The 19,530-nt window shown below is 38.0% G+C and overlaps 1 protein-coding gene across 2 annotated transcripts in view; it reads left to right on the top strand.

Moving 5' to 3' along the window:
- Positions 1-4,871: 4,871 nt before the first annotated feature.
- CLINT1 (clathrin interactor 1) overlaps positions 4,872-19,530 on the top strand; it is a 59,053-nt gene continuing 44,394 nt past the window's right edge. The window contains exon 1 of one of the 2 annotated variants that reach the window (XM_053907059.1): positions 4,872-5,088. In XM_053907059.1, coding sequence (XP_053763034.1) covers positions 5,048-5,088 — 41 coding nt within the window. In that variant the 5' untranslated portion in view covers positions 4,872-5,047. The remainder of the gene's footprint in view (positions 5,089-19,530) is intronic. The other variant, XM_053907060.1, reaches the window with a different exon arrangement.

Genomic DNA, 19,530 nt, shown 5'->3' with positions numbered 1-19,530 from the left:
TTTTTCCCCACTCCATGTGGTTCTCCTAGGGCCACCGATTCCGTAATAAACACCTCTCTAAAGATGATTGGTCCCACCATAGGTACATAATCCAAACTGGGCTAGTCAGAGTCCTTCCCTGTGTTCTTAGACTCACTGGATAAAAGACAAAAGTGTCTCTTCCTCTTTGGTTGCCTAACTGAAAAAAATAGAACCCATTCTCCACAAAGTAGTAGCCCGAGTTCCTGCCAACTAAGAGAAACCTATCTGCAATAGAGGAAAATGAGAATCAGAGAGAGTTCTGACAGTATATGCTAAGTTCCTGAGGCAAATTTTATCTCTGAATTCCCCAGTCTCCTGTGTCAAAAAACTCCCTTGTTCTGCTTAAGATAGCTTCGAGTTTCTGTCACAAGTGACAGAAAGTATAGAAAATAATATACTAGTGAATCAGGAACTCATGGGGCAGGATTAAAAAACCTGAAATTTTTAAAGATGTCCAGGAATTTCTGATGTATGGCTAGGTTTAGGATACTCTGATAGAACAGCCTATCAGTTTATAAGGAAAAAAGCTGAGATCCACATAAGATAAGTGGCTTGATAATAACAGTAAGGTAGAATCTAGTGAGCACTTTACTACATGTAGGACCCGTGTGAAGTGAGTCACATATATGATTTCATTTGTTCTTCAGCAGTCTACTTTAAGTTTACTATGTCTAACACATCTATTTGCTGCATACTCTGTTGGTTTTATCTACAGTTATATATCTACCACCTAGCACAGTACCTAGAACATAGTAGGAACTTACTAAATACCTGTTGACTATTGAATACATTTTACAGATTAATACAATTACTACTAGTAGTAGTAGTAATAATAGTAGTAGCAGCAGCACTGCTAACATTTACTGAGTGTGTTACGTATGTTACAGATTCTTTTTAAACATTACCTTATTTGATTGTCTAAAAAAGCCTTTAAGGTAGGTTTCTACTACTCCCCATTATGATGGGAAAACTGAGTCACAGAGGTGTGAAATAATTTCCCCAAGGTCACACAGCTAATAAGTAGCAAAATTAAGATTCAAACCCAGGCAATCCGGCTCCAGAGTCCAGTTCATAATCACTGTCTTATACTGGTTTAATTAATGTATCCAAAATGACCAAGCCACTGAATAGCAAGCAGATGCAGTGTTTGAGCCTAGGTTTGTCTGCATCCAGAATCTACTCTCTTTAACTGCTCTTTATATTTCTTCTCTGTGGTTAATTATCTGGCAGTTCATGGTGGTCCACGTAAATGGTGGCCCTTGTTTTGTGCAATATATAATATGCATGGCTCTCATGGCAACTCTCACAATATGATTAGAAACCAACTATCTCAACTTCTAGAGAGGAATAGTCAGGTGTGATCAAAAACAGGACTCAATGGGCCAAATACTGAAACCAAGGTACAGCTGTTTGCCTGTTGTGTCAATTTGGTTACTACAGGAAGCAGAAGCCAAAATGGAATTAGAAGTGTAAGAGATTTACGGGGGGAAACATCTATGAAGAAGAAAGGGGAGAGGAAACAACAGTAGGTGGAGACAGCCTCAGACCACAAGGAAGTTCTGACACCTGTTAAGGGTGAAAGAGGAGGAAGGAAGATTGGGTAGGAAGACTGCCTGATTACAACGAAACTGGAAACTTGGAGGTAATCTGGGCGAGGCTGATGGGAAGTCCAGGGCAATGCTTGCCCGGTAGGGAAGTCTTGCACTGGGGAGAAATGGCCTGGCTCCAACATACTCAATCCCCGCCTGAGAGTAGCCCAGTGAGAGCAGGGCTTTGTGTCAGTGCTGTGGTTGATTCCTGAGGAGCGGCTGCTGCAAGCTGTCGGCCATCCACACTCCTTGCAACTGGTTCTCTTGGAGAGAGACTTAGGCTGTGCCTTCCCATGGCTGCCACACCTATGTACCATGAATTAAATCTTCAGAAGGAAACACCAGGGAGCCAACCACAGAAGATAAGCAGTCAGGGCCTACAACAGCACCTCACACATCTGAGTACATTTGCTTTCAAACCTTGTGTTGGTTTGGCCTTACTAAAAGTGTCAGCTCATTTAGTGAAAAATGTATGTTTTCCTGAAGAGGGGTGAGTGGGACGATTTCTCATTTATTTTTCGACAATGGACATATTTAAATTGCCACAAAGAAGTTACTATGGAAACTGCTCACAAACTTGCAAGATAAAAGGTAAAAATGGAACACTTTGTTGACATGCAAATGATTAGTCTTTGGAGACCACTTTTGAACACAGTCTTCTTGTCTGGTTCTTCTGAGTCCATTAGAATCAAAGGTAGACAGGCAAGTTTTTTGGTGTTACTTTCTAGATGCCCCTGGTGTGGTAACTCTGGAGTAAGTCTAGATACTTCCAAACTTGGTGTTGAAACAAGCAAAGTAGACAATGACATTGTACTTCTAGGTAATTTTGGGAAGGCTGACTACGAATTGCTATGAATGTGCAAACAGGCCCAGGGCAGGGAAGGTGGTTGTTTTTATGCCAGGCCCATTCTTCTGATGTACCCTGGACCTGCGTGGTTGAAACTTAACTTGCTGAGCTCTTATTTATGCAAGGTAGTTTCTCTTTCTTATCTTCTCTGGCCACATTCCATCCTTTGAATCTTGGACCAGACAGCCTTTTCAACAGAAAACAAACTTCTCATCTGAAAGCACCATTTGTCTACCTATCTCTGCTCCTCTTTCCCTGCCTCTTCCCACCCACCAATCCAATTCATTTTATGTCCGCTTAAGCATTCCTATCTTGACAAAGCTTTGAGATAGCTTTGTCCCGATTTCTGCTTTTTCTATCTGGCAATTCTTTCAACTTGCTTCTCCCAGGCCTTAATCCCAAAAGCTGTATTGAAACCCTTTTCAAAGCTGCGTCCAATAATTAAGTGGATGCAATGTGAAGAGGTGACTTGACCTGAGGAACTAGGGGTCAGAGGTTCAGGGTTCTTGATTTAGGACCATTGTTAACAAGCTTCTCAACTAGCAGCAATCAATTTCACTTCTCCCTTGTGAATCAGTCTTCATCTGTTCCCTCCACCAGGTATTTTTTCTGGCAGATCTTTCTTTCTTTCTTTCTTTTTTTAATGTCCAGCTCCTTTTCATCATTCAAGTTTTAGCTTAATTATAGAGTCCTCAAAGAGGCCCTAAATACTCTGTATTGTTACTTTCCTCTAACACCATTCTCTTCAACATTATCTTCTGTTTTCTTCAACAATTTTCTATCTGCAATTATCTTAAATGTTTCCTTGATTATTATATTTGCTCCAAAGACCTGTAAGATCCAAGAGAGCTGAGGCCTTGTTGGTCTTGTTCCCAGCTGTATTCCCTACTCCTGGCACACAGAAGATTTCTGCTCAATACATCCGTGTAGAATGAAAAGCACTGTAAAATTCAAGCAGTTGGGCCAAATGAATTTTAATGTTTCTTTTGCACTTCTAACATGACCATTGTTAAAAATGAATAAGCAAGAAAATGAAGTCACAGCAACCATTGCAATAAAACACTGAGTGCAGTGTGTATTTGTACTTATGCTTAAGAATATAAACCTGCCAAGTTCTTGCATGTGTTACAGTGTTGTCTTTCTAGTTTCCCATAGAGTGTGAACTAAGTTTCTGAGCTTGAAGATAAAGTATCTAAGGAGGATATTAGGTAGCTGTCTAAATATAAAACCACTGTATCACAGAATTAGAGTGCAATAGGTTTTATTTTTTTTTTCTTTCTAATTTTTAATTTAAATTCTACTTAGCATACACTGCAACACTGGTTTCGGGAGCAGAATACAGTGATTCATCACTCATATACAACACCAAGTGCTCATCACAACAAGTGCCCTCCTTAATGCCCATCACCCATCCAGTCCATCCCTCACTCACCTCTCACCATCAACCCTCAGTTTGTTCTCTATCTTTAAGAGTCTCTCGTGGTTTGATTTGCATTTCCCTGATGATGAGTGATGTTGAGCATTTTTTCATGTGTCTGTTAGCCATCCGGATGTCTTCTTTGGAGAAGTGTCTTTTCATGTCTTTGGCCTTTTATTTCTTTGTGTTGTCTGATTGCTGAGGCTAGGACTTCCAATACCATGTTGAATAACAGTGGCGAGAGTGGACATCCCTGTGGCGTTCCTGACCTTGGGGGAAAAGCTCTCAGTTTTCCCCCTTTGAGGATATTAGCGGGGGGTCTTTCCTATCTCAAGTAATTTTTTTTAATCTTTTATTTTTGAGAGAGAGAGACAGAGAGAGAGAGAGAAAGAGAGAGAGCAGGGGAGGGGCAGAAAGAGGGAGACACAGAATCCAAAGCAGGGTCCAGGCTCTGAGCTGTCAGCACAGAGCCTGATGTGGGGCTCGAACCCACCAACAGTGAGGTCCTGACCTGAGCCAAAGTCAGATGCTCAACTGACTGAGCCACCCAGGTGCCCCTCAGGTACTATTTTAACAAGACTTATTTCACAAGAAATTCCTTTCAATGAGGTATTCGAAGACTCAAAATCATAGCACGCTGTGGTATTTGTTACATATTCAGGACTGTTTCTAGGGAGAAACAATACTTACTATTTGGAAAATGTGTCTGAGGGCTGCTTGATCCTATACCAGTGCTTCTGACACTTGAGCACGGAGGACTCCGTAAAGCACAGATTCCTGGTCCCCACCCCAGAGTTTCTGGTTTTGAAGGTCAGAGGCATGGGGAAGGGTGCGTAGGACCGGAGAGTCTAACAGAAATACTACCAAGTTTATCACACTAACTCTCTCAGCTTAACCTGTCCGCTAGGCCGGGGGAGAACTACAAGTCCCGGCGTGCCCCGCGCGCAGAGGGCGGAAAGTCGGGCACTTCCGCTCCACGCAGCGCCTCTGCCCCCGCGTCTCGACGTGTCACCGGCGGCGCCGCGGCTGTGGCAAGAGAAGGACCTAACTGGGGGAGTTCGAGGCGGCAGGCGGCGGCGGTGACCCCGGCCAGGATCTGCCCCGGCGCGGAAGTGTTCCGGGGTCTGTGGGGACCAGGGGAGGGAGCCGGCGGCTCGGCCCGCGCGGGGCACGATGTTGAACATGTGGAAGGTGCGGGAGCTGGTGGACAAAGCGTGAGTATCGGGGGTCAGTTGTGGCCAAGGCCCACGCAGAGGAGGGGAGGAAGGGGGAAGGGGAGCTGGCCCTGCGCCCGGGGCTGCCCGCGTCACGCCCCCCGGCTCGGCCAGTCCCATCATGGCGGCGACCGGCTCTCTCTCCGACCCGGAGCAGGTCCCGACCCGCGAGGGTGAGAAGGGACCCTTCCTCGTTTCAAAACATCCTGTTAGCCCCCTCCTCTCCTGTGCAGGCCTTCCTCACCTTGCTCCTACCCCCATCCCTCTAGGCACAGACCCTTTGGTCAGGGGAGGGGGTGGGGTTGTCCAGAGCTGGGTCACTGCCCTGGTTGGAGGACTGTCTTGGCCCCAGGCTGTGGGGTTTTGCCTCCGGGGCAGCTGGGAAGGCTTGGAGGTGGGGGATGCAATGCACTGACCCTCTGTGTTCTCAGGGTGTGGTGCAGAGACTTAGGCCTGGTCGGGTTGCTTACTAGGTTTCTTTTAATTCCTAATGAACCTGAAGTGTTGGAGTGGGTGGTAGGTGTAACAAGTGGCCATTGTGGTCAGGCTGAAGTTACTCAAGAGGAGATTCATCCTTTGCTTTTCTAACACTAGTGAAAGTAGATCACCACATTACTTACTGTGATTCTTCTTTTCCTCTGTTTCCTTTTCCACTACATTTCATTTTTGGAGGGTCACTTGTTCCATTGGGCTTAGTTAACAAGTAATTAAGAAATTTACCCTGAAAAAGGAAACAACCCGGGTTTATATCCCGTTGATCTGCTTTTAACTTCCCTGACAGGTAAAATGACTAATGCATAGATGATTTCCTATGAGTTAGGTTATAACTTTAGTGTCTCACTACACCAGAAAAACCTTAACACTTAACAGACGTAACATTAAGGACTTCTAGGCCAGCAGGAAATAAAGTTTAAGAATTTAACCAGTCCTCTTCCTTTGGCTTCTAGTGATTGTGCAATACGTGTGGTGACAGAAACATTGGTGATACCGACCCAACCTAAAATCAGGAAGTGTTGATGGCAAACTTTTCAGTTTTTCTTGACACCAAAAAAAAAAAAAAAAAACACCAAAAACCAAAAAACACAATTTATAGTGGCTTGGATAATCATCAGATGGAACTTAGAATTTGACCATATTTTCCAATTTGCTGTGCTACCAAGAAGGCAGTAGAGCACCAAAGGGACATGGGTTTTAGAGCCTTCAGAGCTGGGTTCAAGCTCTGTAACCTTGGCAAGTTAAGTAACTTTAGGTGCCCCAGTTTTCTTAGGTGCAGTATGAAAATAATGATAGATACCTGCCTTACAACGTTGTAAAGCTTAAGGACTAAGGACTTTACATATAAAGCTCTTGCCACAGTATATTTAGATCAGTATACTTTGGATGACTGTAGCAGATGTTCTGCATTGAGAGGGAGATAAACATTAAAAGAGAAACTCCATGTTTGAGAAATGGTTTGCTTTAATAATTTTCCTTTATCAGCTGTTCATTTGATCATTAAGTCCTCAGACATTTATTTTGGGTTTGTTTTGCTATTTATATGCCCTTTGCTTCCTAAAGATAAAATCATGGTTCTTTTCCAGATACAGGTTCATTCGTTTTTTATATTTTTAATTTTTTTCCAATGGACACTGTGCATGCCTTATTGGATCATTGGTTGTTTATTAATATGGTGTAAAGACTGGGATACTAGCTTAAATAGCTTTGAAAGTCCAAAAGTCTCTACAAAACTCTTTATTTCTAAGCCAGAGAGCAGCAAAAGAGATCTAAGAGAAACCTTGTTATCTTAGAGAACTAAGTTTGTGGTACTCACAAATTTGCAGAAGCTATATACATTTTTCAGGAGACAGAAATCAAGGCAACGTTCCTGCTGATGTTGTACGTTTGCTATTGTTTGTCTTTATCACCCATGTTACTAATCTTCAAGTGTTCAGGTGAAATTTGGCACATAAGTAGTTATCAAGTCATCTAATGGAAGAACTGTTGTTGAAAAAGAACTTCTGTCTTCCTTTTTACTACCCATTTTAAAATGGAGACTTGAACCAAGTTCAGGAACATGTAAGAATTCTGCCACCAAGGACTTTTTAAAGTTTTTGTGGGTGTCTGACACATGATATTAAGATTAGAATGTGAGGTTATTTTACTGAATACTTAGAATTTAATTTTCATCTTTCATTGGCAGGAGAGAAAAAAATTCTTCCCTCAAAATGTAAGCATCTTACAGAACCAGTACCTGTGGCACAGTGTCCAGTTAGATTCTTCACCTTAAAATGCCATAATGGAGGAGAAACCAATCTGTAGAATGGCTGCTTTGATTATTAGAGGAATAAGGTATTGAGGGAACTTGGAAATGAAGAAACGATGAAGTGATTAAGGACTGCTCGGAGAGTTTGGATTAATAGAATTAGGTCTTATGTATTAGGAAGGGCACAAGTTAGGGGTTTTAGAGACCTGGGTTCAGATTCTGATACTTCCTTTTAAGCTAGCCATATGTATAATTTTGCAGAGAATCACATAAATATCCAAATGATAGATTCCTTATCAGTAAAATGAGAGGATCAGGGTAGACAAAGGCTGTTTTCAACTTTACTGGCTATTTGGAGACATGAATTTCCATTGCGTGGGCAGGGGGGAGATATGGAACTGGTATTTCATAATGGCACATAGATTTTGGAAAGTCATTCTCCAGCGACAGTTTTGGCTGAAAAAGGATTTTTTTTTTAAAGTGGTAATCAATAATTGTTATATTTAAATGCTTTATGCAGTAAATAAATGCAACCAATGACTCAGGAAAACTAGGGCTTTTATTTAGTATATATCCCTACCCAGCGAGGTTTACTTGAGAAAGAAAAATGTTTTCTTTCAAAATGTGTTCCCTAGAGCTGCAGTTAGATCAAGTATGGTGGCAGTTCTGAAGTATAACGATGTATTTCAGATATTGGCTTTTGAGAGCTTGAAGACATGGAGGGTGAGGAGATACTTTCCACAATTGTTGACCTCCTGGTAGTATTAAATGGCTTGTTGTGCAGAATACTGTGGAACTGAGGAAAAGCAGATAAAGTCATAGGCCAGCCAGAGCTTAGAGTACCAGTTTCCTCCCACTTGTACTCAAGTTGCATGAAAGGCAGCTGTGGCAGGAAGGGATAAGTGGCACCACTCCCACCAACTAGGACTAGCTTGACCATTATCATTGTGTGACCTGCCTTCTTGTAATAAAGTTGGATTCTTTGATATTTTGTTATCCCACACATGGTATAAATTAAAAGTTGCTACAGTTCTGTTCTGTTTTTTCTCCAAACTTTGGGAATGTAGTCAACGTGACAGATAGTGGTAGATCAAAATGGCTACTTATTATTCAAGCCCAGTTAATCCTTCTCTTCCATTGCACGCAGTAGTACTAGTGGTAAATCTATTTCATCGGTGGCCCTTACTCTTTTTATGATAGTGATTCAAATAGTGCTGGCCAGCTGCTATTGGTGAACAACTGCTATTGGTAGTCCTTTCTTATTTCCTTAAGCTTGGCTTCCGTTTTCCCTTATAAGTTGATTTTTGTTGGTGTTAACATGCGGTTTTATCCCCTAAATGTTTGTAGAGCTATAGAAACTACTGTTGCCTAGTCTAGACTCCAGAAGGAGAACCTTTTACTTTTTAAGAAAATATTTCATTCAGTTATTTCAACAGATAATACTTTTTTTTTTTTTTTTTGGAGTAGTACTGTATTTTCTGAACTTGAAAAGTACAATACAGGTACCCTGCCTTCAATAAACTTGCCATTACAATTACACTATATTTTGAACTTACTGTCAGTTTTGCTTTTTAGTCACCAGATGGTTTCCCCCTTATTTTCCCTGTCTTCCCAGTAAATCTCTGTTCCGTTTGCTTCTTAGAATTTGAAAGCAGACATGGTTGTCAGCTTTTTAGTCTTCCCCTATCAACTTTTTTGGGAACCAATAATAGATCATTGTTATTAGTGAAATAATTAATTATCCGCCCTCTCTTATGGTAAGTGGATATAAGAAGATATTAAGAATTTAATTCCAAAGACAGAAGAGTTTAATTTATCTTCTGCCAATATTTCTGTAGTTTAAATTAGCCAATTTAGTACTACTGTCAAAATGCTTTTAAAAATCACTTAGTTGTCTCTTATGTTTTTCTGTGCCCTGTAGTGTTAGTTTACAAGTAGTTTTTCATTTGTTTACTGATATATCCACTGAAAGTACTTGTGTGTGTGTTTTTTTTTAATTTAATTTTAAGTACCACTTATTTAGTTAATACTTCTAGTTTTTACAGTGTGGCTCCACAGTTGAACCTTTTTGTGTGCTCTTAAATTATTTTCTTATTTCATTTTTTTTAAACAAATTAGTTTTTTTTTTTTAATTTTTTTTTTTTAACGTTTATTTATTTTTGAGACAGAGAGAGACAGAGCATGAACGGGGGAGGGGCAGAGAGAGAGGGAGACACAGAATCGGAAGCAAGCTCCAGGCTCTGAGCCATCAGCCCAGAGCCCGATGCGGGGCTCGAACTCGCGGACCGCGAGATCGTGACCTGAGCTGAAGTAGGACGCTTAACTGACTGAGCCACCCAGGCGCCCCTAAACAAATTAGTTTTTAATGTTTATTTATTTAGAAAGAGAGAAAGTGCCATTAGGGGAGGGGCCGAGAGAGAGGGAGAGAGAGAATCCCAAGGAGGCTCTGTGCTGTCAGCACAGACCCTGACATGGAGCTTGATCCCAGGAACCATGAGATCATGACCTGAGCTGAAATCAAGAGTTAGATGCTCAGCCGAGCCACCCAGGCGCCCCTCTTACTTATTTCTAGTGTTTACTTAATAATTCTTTTAAGAAAAAATAAAGAGTAAAGGCAGCCTTTTTTTTCTTAGTTTTTTTTTTTAACGTTTATTTATTTTTGAGAGAGAGAGAAAGAGCGTGCGCAAACAGGGGAGGGTCAGAGAGACAAAGACATAGAATCTGAAGCAGGCTCCAGGCTCTAAGCTGTCAGCACAGAGCCTGACGCAGGGCTCAAACCCACAAACTGTGAGATCATGACCTGACCTGAAGTCAGATGTTTAACTGACTAAGCTACCCAAGTGACCCAAGAGTATAGGCAGTTTAAATAACATTTTAATCTTGAAGAAATTTTATTGTTTTATCTTTCATATTAAGATATATCTAGCTGTGAAAAAGTACTTTTTTAGTATTTGTAATAGCTCTTATGTACAAAAAGTTAACTCCTTTTAACCTCAACTGACATTACTTAATATTCTTGGACAATGTATTTGAACTGTTTATTCTTTTATGCCTTTTTTTATTGTTTGTTTTTTGAGAGAGAGATAGAGAGCGTGTGCGAGCAGGGGAGGGGCAGAGAGAGGGGGAGACACAGAATCCAAAGTAAACTCCGGGCTCTGAGCTGTCAGCACAAAGCCTGATGTGGCGCTCAAACCCTCGAGTTGTGAGATCATGACCTGAACTGAAGTCAGATGCTTAACTGACTGAGCCACCCAGGTGCCCCTCTTTTATGCTTTTTTAAGGTGTCACTTCATGAGCTTTCCTTGTTTGGTCTAATTACATATGTTTATATATATGTTTTTATAGTAATTTGCTAGCAAAACACATTCTTCTACTATACCTCCAGGTGATATTTAATGGATCTAGGAAGCAGTTTGGTTCAGAGATCAGAACTGAATCGAAATCTGAGGTCTACTATGAAGAAACAGTGGTCTTGGGCATTGGAACAATATCTCTTAAATTTTTCTGTCTGGAAAATGGAGATGATAATTATTTTACAGGGTTCTTGTGAGGATTAAGTTCATGTGAAACACTTAGCATATTACCTGACATAAACTCTTGAAATACCTATTCTTATTATGTAATGCAGAAAATCATTTATAACATAGAAAAAAAAACAAAGGAATATAGTGTTTAAAAGAATAAAGAAAATATTGTTGTTAGATTAGATTATTTACAAGTATGTAAGGACTGTGTCTTAATCCATGCATCATTATTTTCAGTGAGCACTCTTTCATAAAACTCTTCACCTGAATGGACATCTTAACCTACATATAGGAAAACTCATATAAATATCTCTAATGTGTATGCCATGTGTTGTTTTCACCAAGTCATAAATGCTTTTACTTTAATATTGAAAACATGTTACAGAAGTAGAAGTAATTCTTTAAAAAGATATGATGAGGAATAAAGTCTTTGGGGAGACATATTGCAATTTCTATCTGCTAATCTTTGTTCAGTTTGTTTTGTATTTTCTAAAGATATTAAAGATAGTACTAATGTAAAACATTCTCCTAAAATGTAAAAAGATTTATTTTTTGAACTTGACAGTTAATTCTTTTTTTAAGTTTATTTTTTTGAGAGAGAGCATGCATGCAGGGGTCAGGGGTAGGGATTGAGGGTGAAGAGACAGAGAGAGAGGGAGAGAATCCCAAGCAGGCTTCATGCTGTCAGCATGGAGCCCGATGTGGGCCTCGATCTCCTGAACCACAAGATCATAACCTGAGCCGAGACCAAGAGTTGGACACTTAACTGACTGAACCACCCAGACATCCCCTAATTCTTAAAGAAACTGAACAGTATCAAGAAAAAGAACCCTCTAAGTAATCAAATTTGCCATCTCTGACAATAGATGAGCAATATATACAGGAACACACATTGCAGAAAGAGCTTTCCGATTATTCAGCCCATTCTCCCAAGTTGGCAAGAAATTCTTTTGGCTTACCAGAGTTCTTTAGCCTGAAAATTAAACACAGGTAAAAGAACATAATGTATTCCCGTGTTGGAACTAATTTATAGCTAATTATGATTTGTGGATAAATTTAGCTAATGAATTATTAGTTGGAGTAATTTTGTTAATGCGTAACAATAGGCATGTTTTGTATTTAAGTGAGTTTGCCAATTGTTTTAGAATGTCTTTTGACATGCAAATTTGTTTAGTTTTGAAATTCTTAGGAAAGTATTTAAGTTCTACATAATTCAAATATCAATAATTTTTTTCAATTTCCACATAAATTCACCATTCACCATTATGTGGTAAATGTGTATGCATGCTTTCGAAATGTTTCACTCAAAAATTCTCATTCAGATAGCCTTAAATTTTTAAAATAGCAAAAATATATGCATTGAAAATTCAGTTTCCTGGGTTTTTTTGACTTTTGTTTTCATGTATTTTTAGAAGATCGTTAAAGAACAATGCAAATAAATATACTGAGGATTTTTTTCTATTGATTTTTCTCATATTTGTTCTTCAGCTTAGGGTTGTTGATTAAAACTTTTTATTTGCAGCTAAACCACAATGGTTAAGTAACATCCTTAGTTTGATGTGTTTGCCTTATATTTAGAAGTTTGGTACTGAATGGGCTTTTGAAGTGTGGCTCATTTCTCATGAAGCCAAATAAAAATTTTAACCCTGCAGTCTGCTCTCCACACAGCAATGATTGATTCTTGAAAAATACTAAATCAGATCTGTCTCAGCTTTTCAAGTCACTTCTCATCTCCCTGCCTCTCAGCCTGTACTCGATCTGGCTCTCTGCTGCCCCCTCTGGCCCCATCTTCCATTACTCTCTGATTCTCTGTTCACTTTCTGTTTAAAATAGCACGCATCCACCTAAGTCACTCATTTCCACCTCTGCTTCTTTTATTTACATGTATTCTGCTGCTACCTCTAGGATGTGAACTCCTTGAAGGCAGGGACTTCGTCTTGTTTACTGCTGTATTACTAACTCTTAGAACAGTGTATGTTATATAGTAGGTGCTCAATAAATATCTTTGACTATGTTAAGTTTGATAAGCTGATTTATATTACTGAAGAAATCTTCTAAGTCCATGTATTTCTAATAAAAGCTAATAGTTATTTAGTATCTCCCATGTGCCAATAAGAATTATGACAACATTGTTATCATCTTCAATTTATTGATGAGCAAATAGGCCACAGAGAAGTCCAGGAACTTGCTGAAAGTAACACATCTAGAAAATAGAGTCTAGATTTATATATAGATGTTTACTTTCAGAACATATATTTAACAGTTTTTGCTAACTTTTACAAGACATAATTATCAAAAAAATATTTTACTATAATAAAGGTGAGTTGCCAGTGTATACTTTATACTAATTAAAAATTACTTGGAAAAATATTCATAATATTTAAAATTTCTGCACCAAATTCATTGAGTGTTTATTCTTTTTTTCCCCCCATATGTACCTGTCATAAAAGAAAAATTTTCTGGACTCTTGATGTACTTTGAATAATGTCTGTATGTTAGATGCCCGTCAACAGAAGGAAAGCAAACAGATGTTTGTGTAGGTGCAAAAGAAAATCTTTAGCTATTGTAATGAAGGTATTCACTACTTAATCCTAAAATTTGTGACATTTATGGGGTGCCTGGGTGGCTCAGTTGGTTGAACATCCAACTTTGACATAGGTCGTGACCTCACAGTTCGTGAGTTTCATCCCTGCATCGGGCTCACTGACTGAGCCTGCTTTGGATCCTCTTTCCCCCACTCTCTCTGCTCCTCCCCTGCTTGTGCTTTCTCTGTCTCAAAGAAAAAAAAAAAAAAAAAAAAATATATATATATATATGTATGTATATATATATATATTTTTTTTAAATGTGACATTTATAAACATTATGTGCTTCAGAATTAGTAGTCCTCTGTAACCAGCTTCCACAACTTATTAAAGTTTCAGATAGTTTTTTGATTGTGGTCTTTGCTGTGCCCTTAGTGCTGTGTCATATTAATCTGTAATTTATGCCCAACTTTTCTCAGTTTTTCTTCAGACTGAGCATTTAGAAATAATTTTTCTTAGTCCATTATATACTTATCCAAGTACTGTATTTTTGGCATAGATTGTTAAGTATTAAAATGTTATGCAGTAACTGAAAATATATTACTGATATCCTTACTAATCTTGGCCATACCTCATAAAGGTCCTTCAATGAGTGCTCATTAAACATCTACCATGAGCCCTGTAGGGTACTATGAGAGACAGACCTTATGGTTCCAGTGGCATGTATGATTCTGTCAAGCAGATGCACTTGAAAAACACATGAAAAGCACATGAACAAGAAATAGAGAGTAATACAAGATGGTATGATATCTGAATTTAGGGTACAGGATGTAAATATTTTTGAAATTCAGAGAATAAAAAGAACAGGACTGAGCAAAAATTCATGAAAGAGATACATCCTGAGACACTTTTTTTTTAAGTGTTTATTTTTGAGAGAGAGAGAGAGTGTGTGAGCAGGGGAGGAGCAGAGAGAGGGAGACACAGAATCTGAAGCAGGCTCCAGGCTCTGAGTTGTTGGCACAGAACCCAAGGCAGGGCTCCAACCTACTAGCAAGATCATGACCTGAGCCGAAGTCAGATGCTTAACCAACTGAGCCACCCAGGTGCCCCCTGCCCCCGTTTTTTTTTTTTTTTAAAGCATATTTACCCGAAAGGAAGATGAGGCTGAATAAGGTATCAAACATGAAGTGCAAAATCTGAAACAGGTGAAATAATGATGTAGATTCACTGATAAGAACCTGCACCCAGATGGTTGTGAACATAGGGTGACATCAGTGAATACTCTGAGAAGGTGTCCCATTGCAAAAGGAAGTCCCCCTTCTATTCCAATCAAATAGTCCAAATTAAATAATTTGAAGTATAGATACTTGGGTTTTTTTAGAGCTTGAGGGGGAATAAATTATAAAGGTCTCAAAATTTTGATAGGTTCTAGAAGTAATTTCCTTTATATCAGAAAAGTTGAATCTAGTTTTCAGGATTTTGAAGTACATTTGGATAAATCCATGTTTAATCAATCAAGGATGAAAATGAAAAACTATGAATTTAAATGAAATATCAAAGTATTTGACATCATATGGAGGTAGTTTTATAAACTTATCATTGTTGAGGTAGGTGCAGGATTTCTCGTTTTAGCATTGTTGATAGGATTTTTTAGTTACATACTTTTGGTTAGTGTTTGATATTTGGCAGTGTTTCTGAACTTAATCAGATAGAAAAAAAATCTGTTAGTTATGTAATCACACTGTAAATATCAAGCATTTGTGTCTACAAAGATGTAATTTTCACATGTTGTCCCAGTGCAGAATATCTCATCAGTTTATCATTCTGTCAGAAGAGTTTTATGCTTTTTCTTTTTTTAAGGTTAACTAATTTCAGTACTTTTAGATTTTTTTCCTGAAGGAGTTAGGCAATATGTTTAATAAAATTATCTTAATAGGGTATTTTAAGCAGAAGTAGGGTGCCACATATTTGAAAAAATAAATGGTCTTGAGTGTGCCCAAGTTGAGCAGATTGCTTTGGATTTCAATTTTATTTATTTATTTATTTATTTATTTATTTAAAAAATTCTTTTAATGTTTATTTATTTTTGAGAGAGAATGAGCAGGGGAGGAGCAGAGAGAGAGAGGGAGACCTAGAATCCGAAGCAGGCTCCAGGCTCCGAGTTGTCAGCACAGAGCCCGACTCAGGGCCCAAACCCACGAACCATGAGATCATGATACAAAGTGAAGTTGGACACTTAACCGACTGAGTCACGCAGGTGCCCCTCAATTTTATTTTTAAATGAGTGGTGGAAGGGGTATTGAAGGGGAGACCTGATAAATTAAGAGATTTTGTCCACTTCTGCTGTATAAAACAGGATAAGGTCAACTTTCCAGGACTGTTAAGAGAATTAAATGAGTTAATGTATTGTGGAAATGTTACCAGTGAGTTCTCAATACATTCTTGTTTATTGCTTTCATTTTGTTTATTTAGTTTTGTCATTGTGAGACAGCTTTAAAAAGTGATAACCCAAAATTAAAAGATAGAGATGAACAAAGACTGTTCTATTAGAATTAAGTAGAGTAACAATTTGTTAGATTAGTTCCAGTTAATAGAAATTTAGAAGTTGGCAGAAATTTTTTAATAAACTTTTAAACCCCTTTAACAGTAAAATTTTACCATTAAAAGTATTTTAGTGGCTATTCTATCCATACCTGTAAAAAGTTAGAACACAAATAAAATTCTTAACACTATACTTATTTTTAAATACCTTAGATATTTGATCTGTTTGTGAAACCATATGATAGCTCCTGACAAGAAAAAGATCACATTGTCCTTTCTTTATAAAAAATTTTTTTGATTTACGAACTAACTTGTGTAAGAGGCCTTAAACAACTGTCATCAATAGGGAAAGATTTGTTTCACCATTAACACACAAAACAATGCAAGTCTAAAGCTTCTTTAAATAGAGTAGAAGTGGTTTTGGTTGTTGAATAGGAATAATATTCCATACTTTAAAAAAAAAAAAAAAAGGACCTTGAGAGATTAGGCTTTTAAATTTTATTACCTTGGAAGCTTAGATTTTTAAAATTCATTAGAAATTGCACTTGAGGAACTTGTACCTGAATTGATAATGTGTACCACAGGATATACAATTGAATTTGTAATCACTGGTATTTCCACAACTTTCCAATAAACATTTTATGCTAAATATTTGACTAAAAGTTTTTCTAGCAAGTGGGAATGGGCGTCCTAGTTATTTAGAGTCATGAATATTCTATCACTATTGTATCTAAATATAACATTTTGCTAGCTTTTATTAACTTGCCATTAAATATGGTAATAGGTTACTGTGATACGTGGAAACTTTGGAATTAGAACAGTCCTGAGAGTTTCATTGAGGGTGTTTTTGTCCTATTTATTAGTTGAGTAAAATGTTTCACTGTGAGGATTTTTTACTCATATCAATATATAAGACTGCTTGACATGCTAACATGGTTTAGCACAGGAGATGTGGTGTTTGGTTTACCTAAAGAATAAAATTTGTGTAAGTTATATTACTTATTGTTCCTTCACTATAACTTAAATATAAAATGACATTAATTATAAAGATCTGGTAAGCCTTGGGGCGCCTGGGTGGCTTGGTCGGTTAAGCGTCCGACTTCGGCTCAGGTCATGATCTCACGGTCCGTGGGTTCGAGCCCCGCGTCGGGCTCTGTGCTGACAGCTCAGAGCCTGGAGCCTGCTTCAGATCCTGTGTCTCCCTCTCTCTGTGACCCTCCCCCGTTCATGCTCTGTCTCTCTCTGTCTCAAAAATAAATGTTAAAAAAAAAAAAAAAAATTTAAAAAAAAGATCTGGTAAGCCTCAATTTCATTATGTGTTTTAACTCTGATAAACTTTAACAATTAAACTTAATGCATTTTGTATCTAAAAGCATAATGGACACTCTGTATCTAAACTCTTTGATGCTTTAATGGAAGAGTGATTGGGCTTGAGAAGGCTAGTTCTTGCCTAGTTCAAGACTGAAATATATGATCTCCAAATTGTAGAATCAAGAAAATGATAGCTCAAAATGAAAAGGAAATAAGCCCAACCAATGATTTTCATGAAGTTTGACTTCGTTCCAAGTTATGTATGTTACCTAGAGAGATAAATTAAAAAAAAAAAAAATGATTGAGGTAAGAGTCACACAACATTAACCATTTTAAAATGCTGAATTCAGTGGCATTTAGTATATTCACAATATTGTGCAATTAGGCAGATTTTTAAATAAACTTTTATTCTGAAATTTAAATTTTAACAATAGTAAGGAAAACACCTGTATATCCTTTACCCACATTCACCAGTTTTTAAGATTTTGCCATATTTGCTCGACATTCGCTCTTCCTCTTCCACTCTGCATGCGCATGCACATGCACACACACACTCACTCACTCACACACACACTTTCCTGATCCATTTAAAAGTAGGTTACATGCCCCCTTTGCCTCCAGAGTTCAGTGTGCATTTCCTAAGAACAAAGATGATTCTCTCACATGGCCATAGTATGGATATTAGATTCAGAAAACTTAACATTGAAACAGTAATTTTATCTCTTTGTAGTCCATATTCTAATTGTGTCAGTTGTCTCATTCCAGTGCACAGTTCTGTCCAGAATCATGTATTTAATTGTCATGACTCTTTAAGTCTCCTTTAACGAAGAGTTCTTTAATCTTTCTTTGCCTTTCATGATATTGGTATTTTTGAACATAATAGGCCAGTTATTTTATAGAATATTCCTCAATTTAAGGTTAGCTGGTGTTTCCTCAGGTATGTATTCTGAGCTGGGATATTACATTAAGTAATAACATGTCCATTTCAGGAGGAAAACAAGGTGTGTATGCTCTTTTAATTTTGAGCACTCAGTTAAAGGTGTTGTCTGGTTTCTCCATTATGTAGTTGTTTTTCTCGTTGCAACTAATAAATAGTCTGTGGGGAGATACTTTAAGATCTCTCCTCATCAAACTCCATCCCCCCCCCCCCCCGATTCAGCATCTACTGATGCTTCTTCCTTGATGTGATAGTTACAAATGATGACTCCTCTCTCTTCAACCACCTTCCCCCACGATCCATCCTTCAATATATAATTACCAGTTTACTGTAAGGAAGAGCTCTCATTTTCCCCCCTCTGTATATCCCTCCTTTGTGGATTTTCATTTTATTCAGTGCCTTGTAATCCCTACTGTCCTTATTTATTTCAGTACTCAAATTGTCACAGATTTGGTCAACAGGAGCCTTGTAAAGTTGGCTTATGTCCTTTTGCCACTTTTCTTTTTTTAAGCATTTTCTCACTTTCTGGCAAAAGATGTGTGAACCTTTTTCTGTACTTTTACTCCCTCATCCATAGAATGAGCCATTTCTCCAAGGACCCTTGGTTTTGATTACTTTTAGTGGTGAGGCAGATTTTTAGAATGAAGATTATATCGTAGATTATATAGAGAGATTTTTGTTGTAATTAAGATGTTGCTAGAATTTCTTAGTATGTAGAAACACCTATAGTACAAAGAGTTGGCACATGGGACAAAGAGGTTTTTTGAAGTGTGGTGGTGATTTTCTTTTGGATAATTAAGGTTTTATTTTCAAATTGTGAAACTTTAACGGAATTGCTGTTCTCTCCATGCTTTTCCCACTTACAGCAATGTAATTTGCTTTCCATAAATCAATGAAGTATGAAAAGACAAAAATCGCAGCATGTGCTTTACAAGTGTATATATTGTAGATAATCTGATTATGTCAATAAGATGCTCCCGTAGAATGTATTCTTCCAGTGGTATTCCCTGTTACAGCCATCTACCTGTAATTCATATACTTCTCTCCTGTGATAACTTGTTTGGATTTTGAATTGTTTATGCTAGCTGCTGATTACTGAGTAATTTAAGTCTCAATTATGGCAGCACTATCCTAATTAGAATGCTGGATGTTGGCACTTAATTTAGCAAACAAGTGTAAAATGTCTGTGTGACATTTGTAGAAATAAGTATTGAGGATTAATTTTCTGTAGATAATCTTAGGATGTATATCTTAAGTATAGACTTATGCTTACTTTATCTGCAAACCAAATACATAACTCATTTGGAATATGAAATCCTTTTGACTTAAATTGGAAAAATATGGCTATAGTTGAAAGTGGCA

Source organism: Panthera pardus, unplaced genomic scaffold (genome assembly GCF_024362965.1).
Source record: "Panthera pardus isolate Hobbes unplaced genomic scaffold, ASM2436296v1 HiC_scaffold_2, whole genome shotgun sequence".
Classification (NCBI taxonomy): Eukaryota; Metazoa; Chordata; class Mammalia; order Carnivora; family Felidae; genus Panthera; species Panthera pardus.
This window is presented reverse-complemented; position numbering and strand designations above follow the sequence as displayed.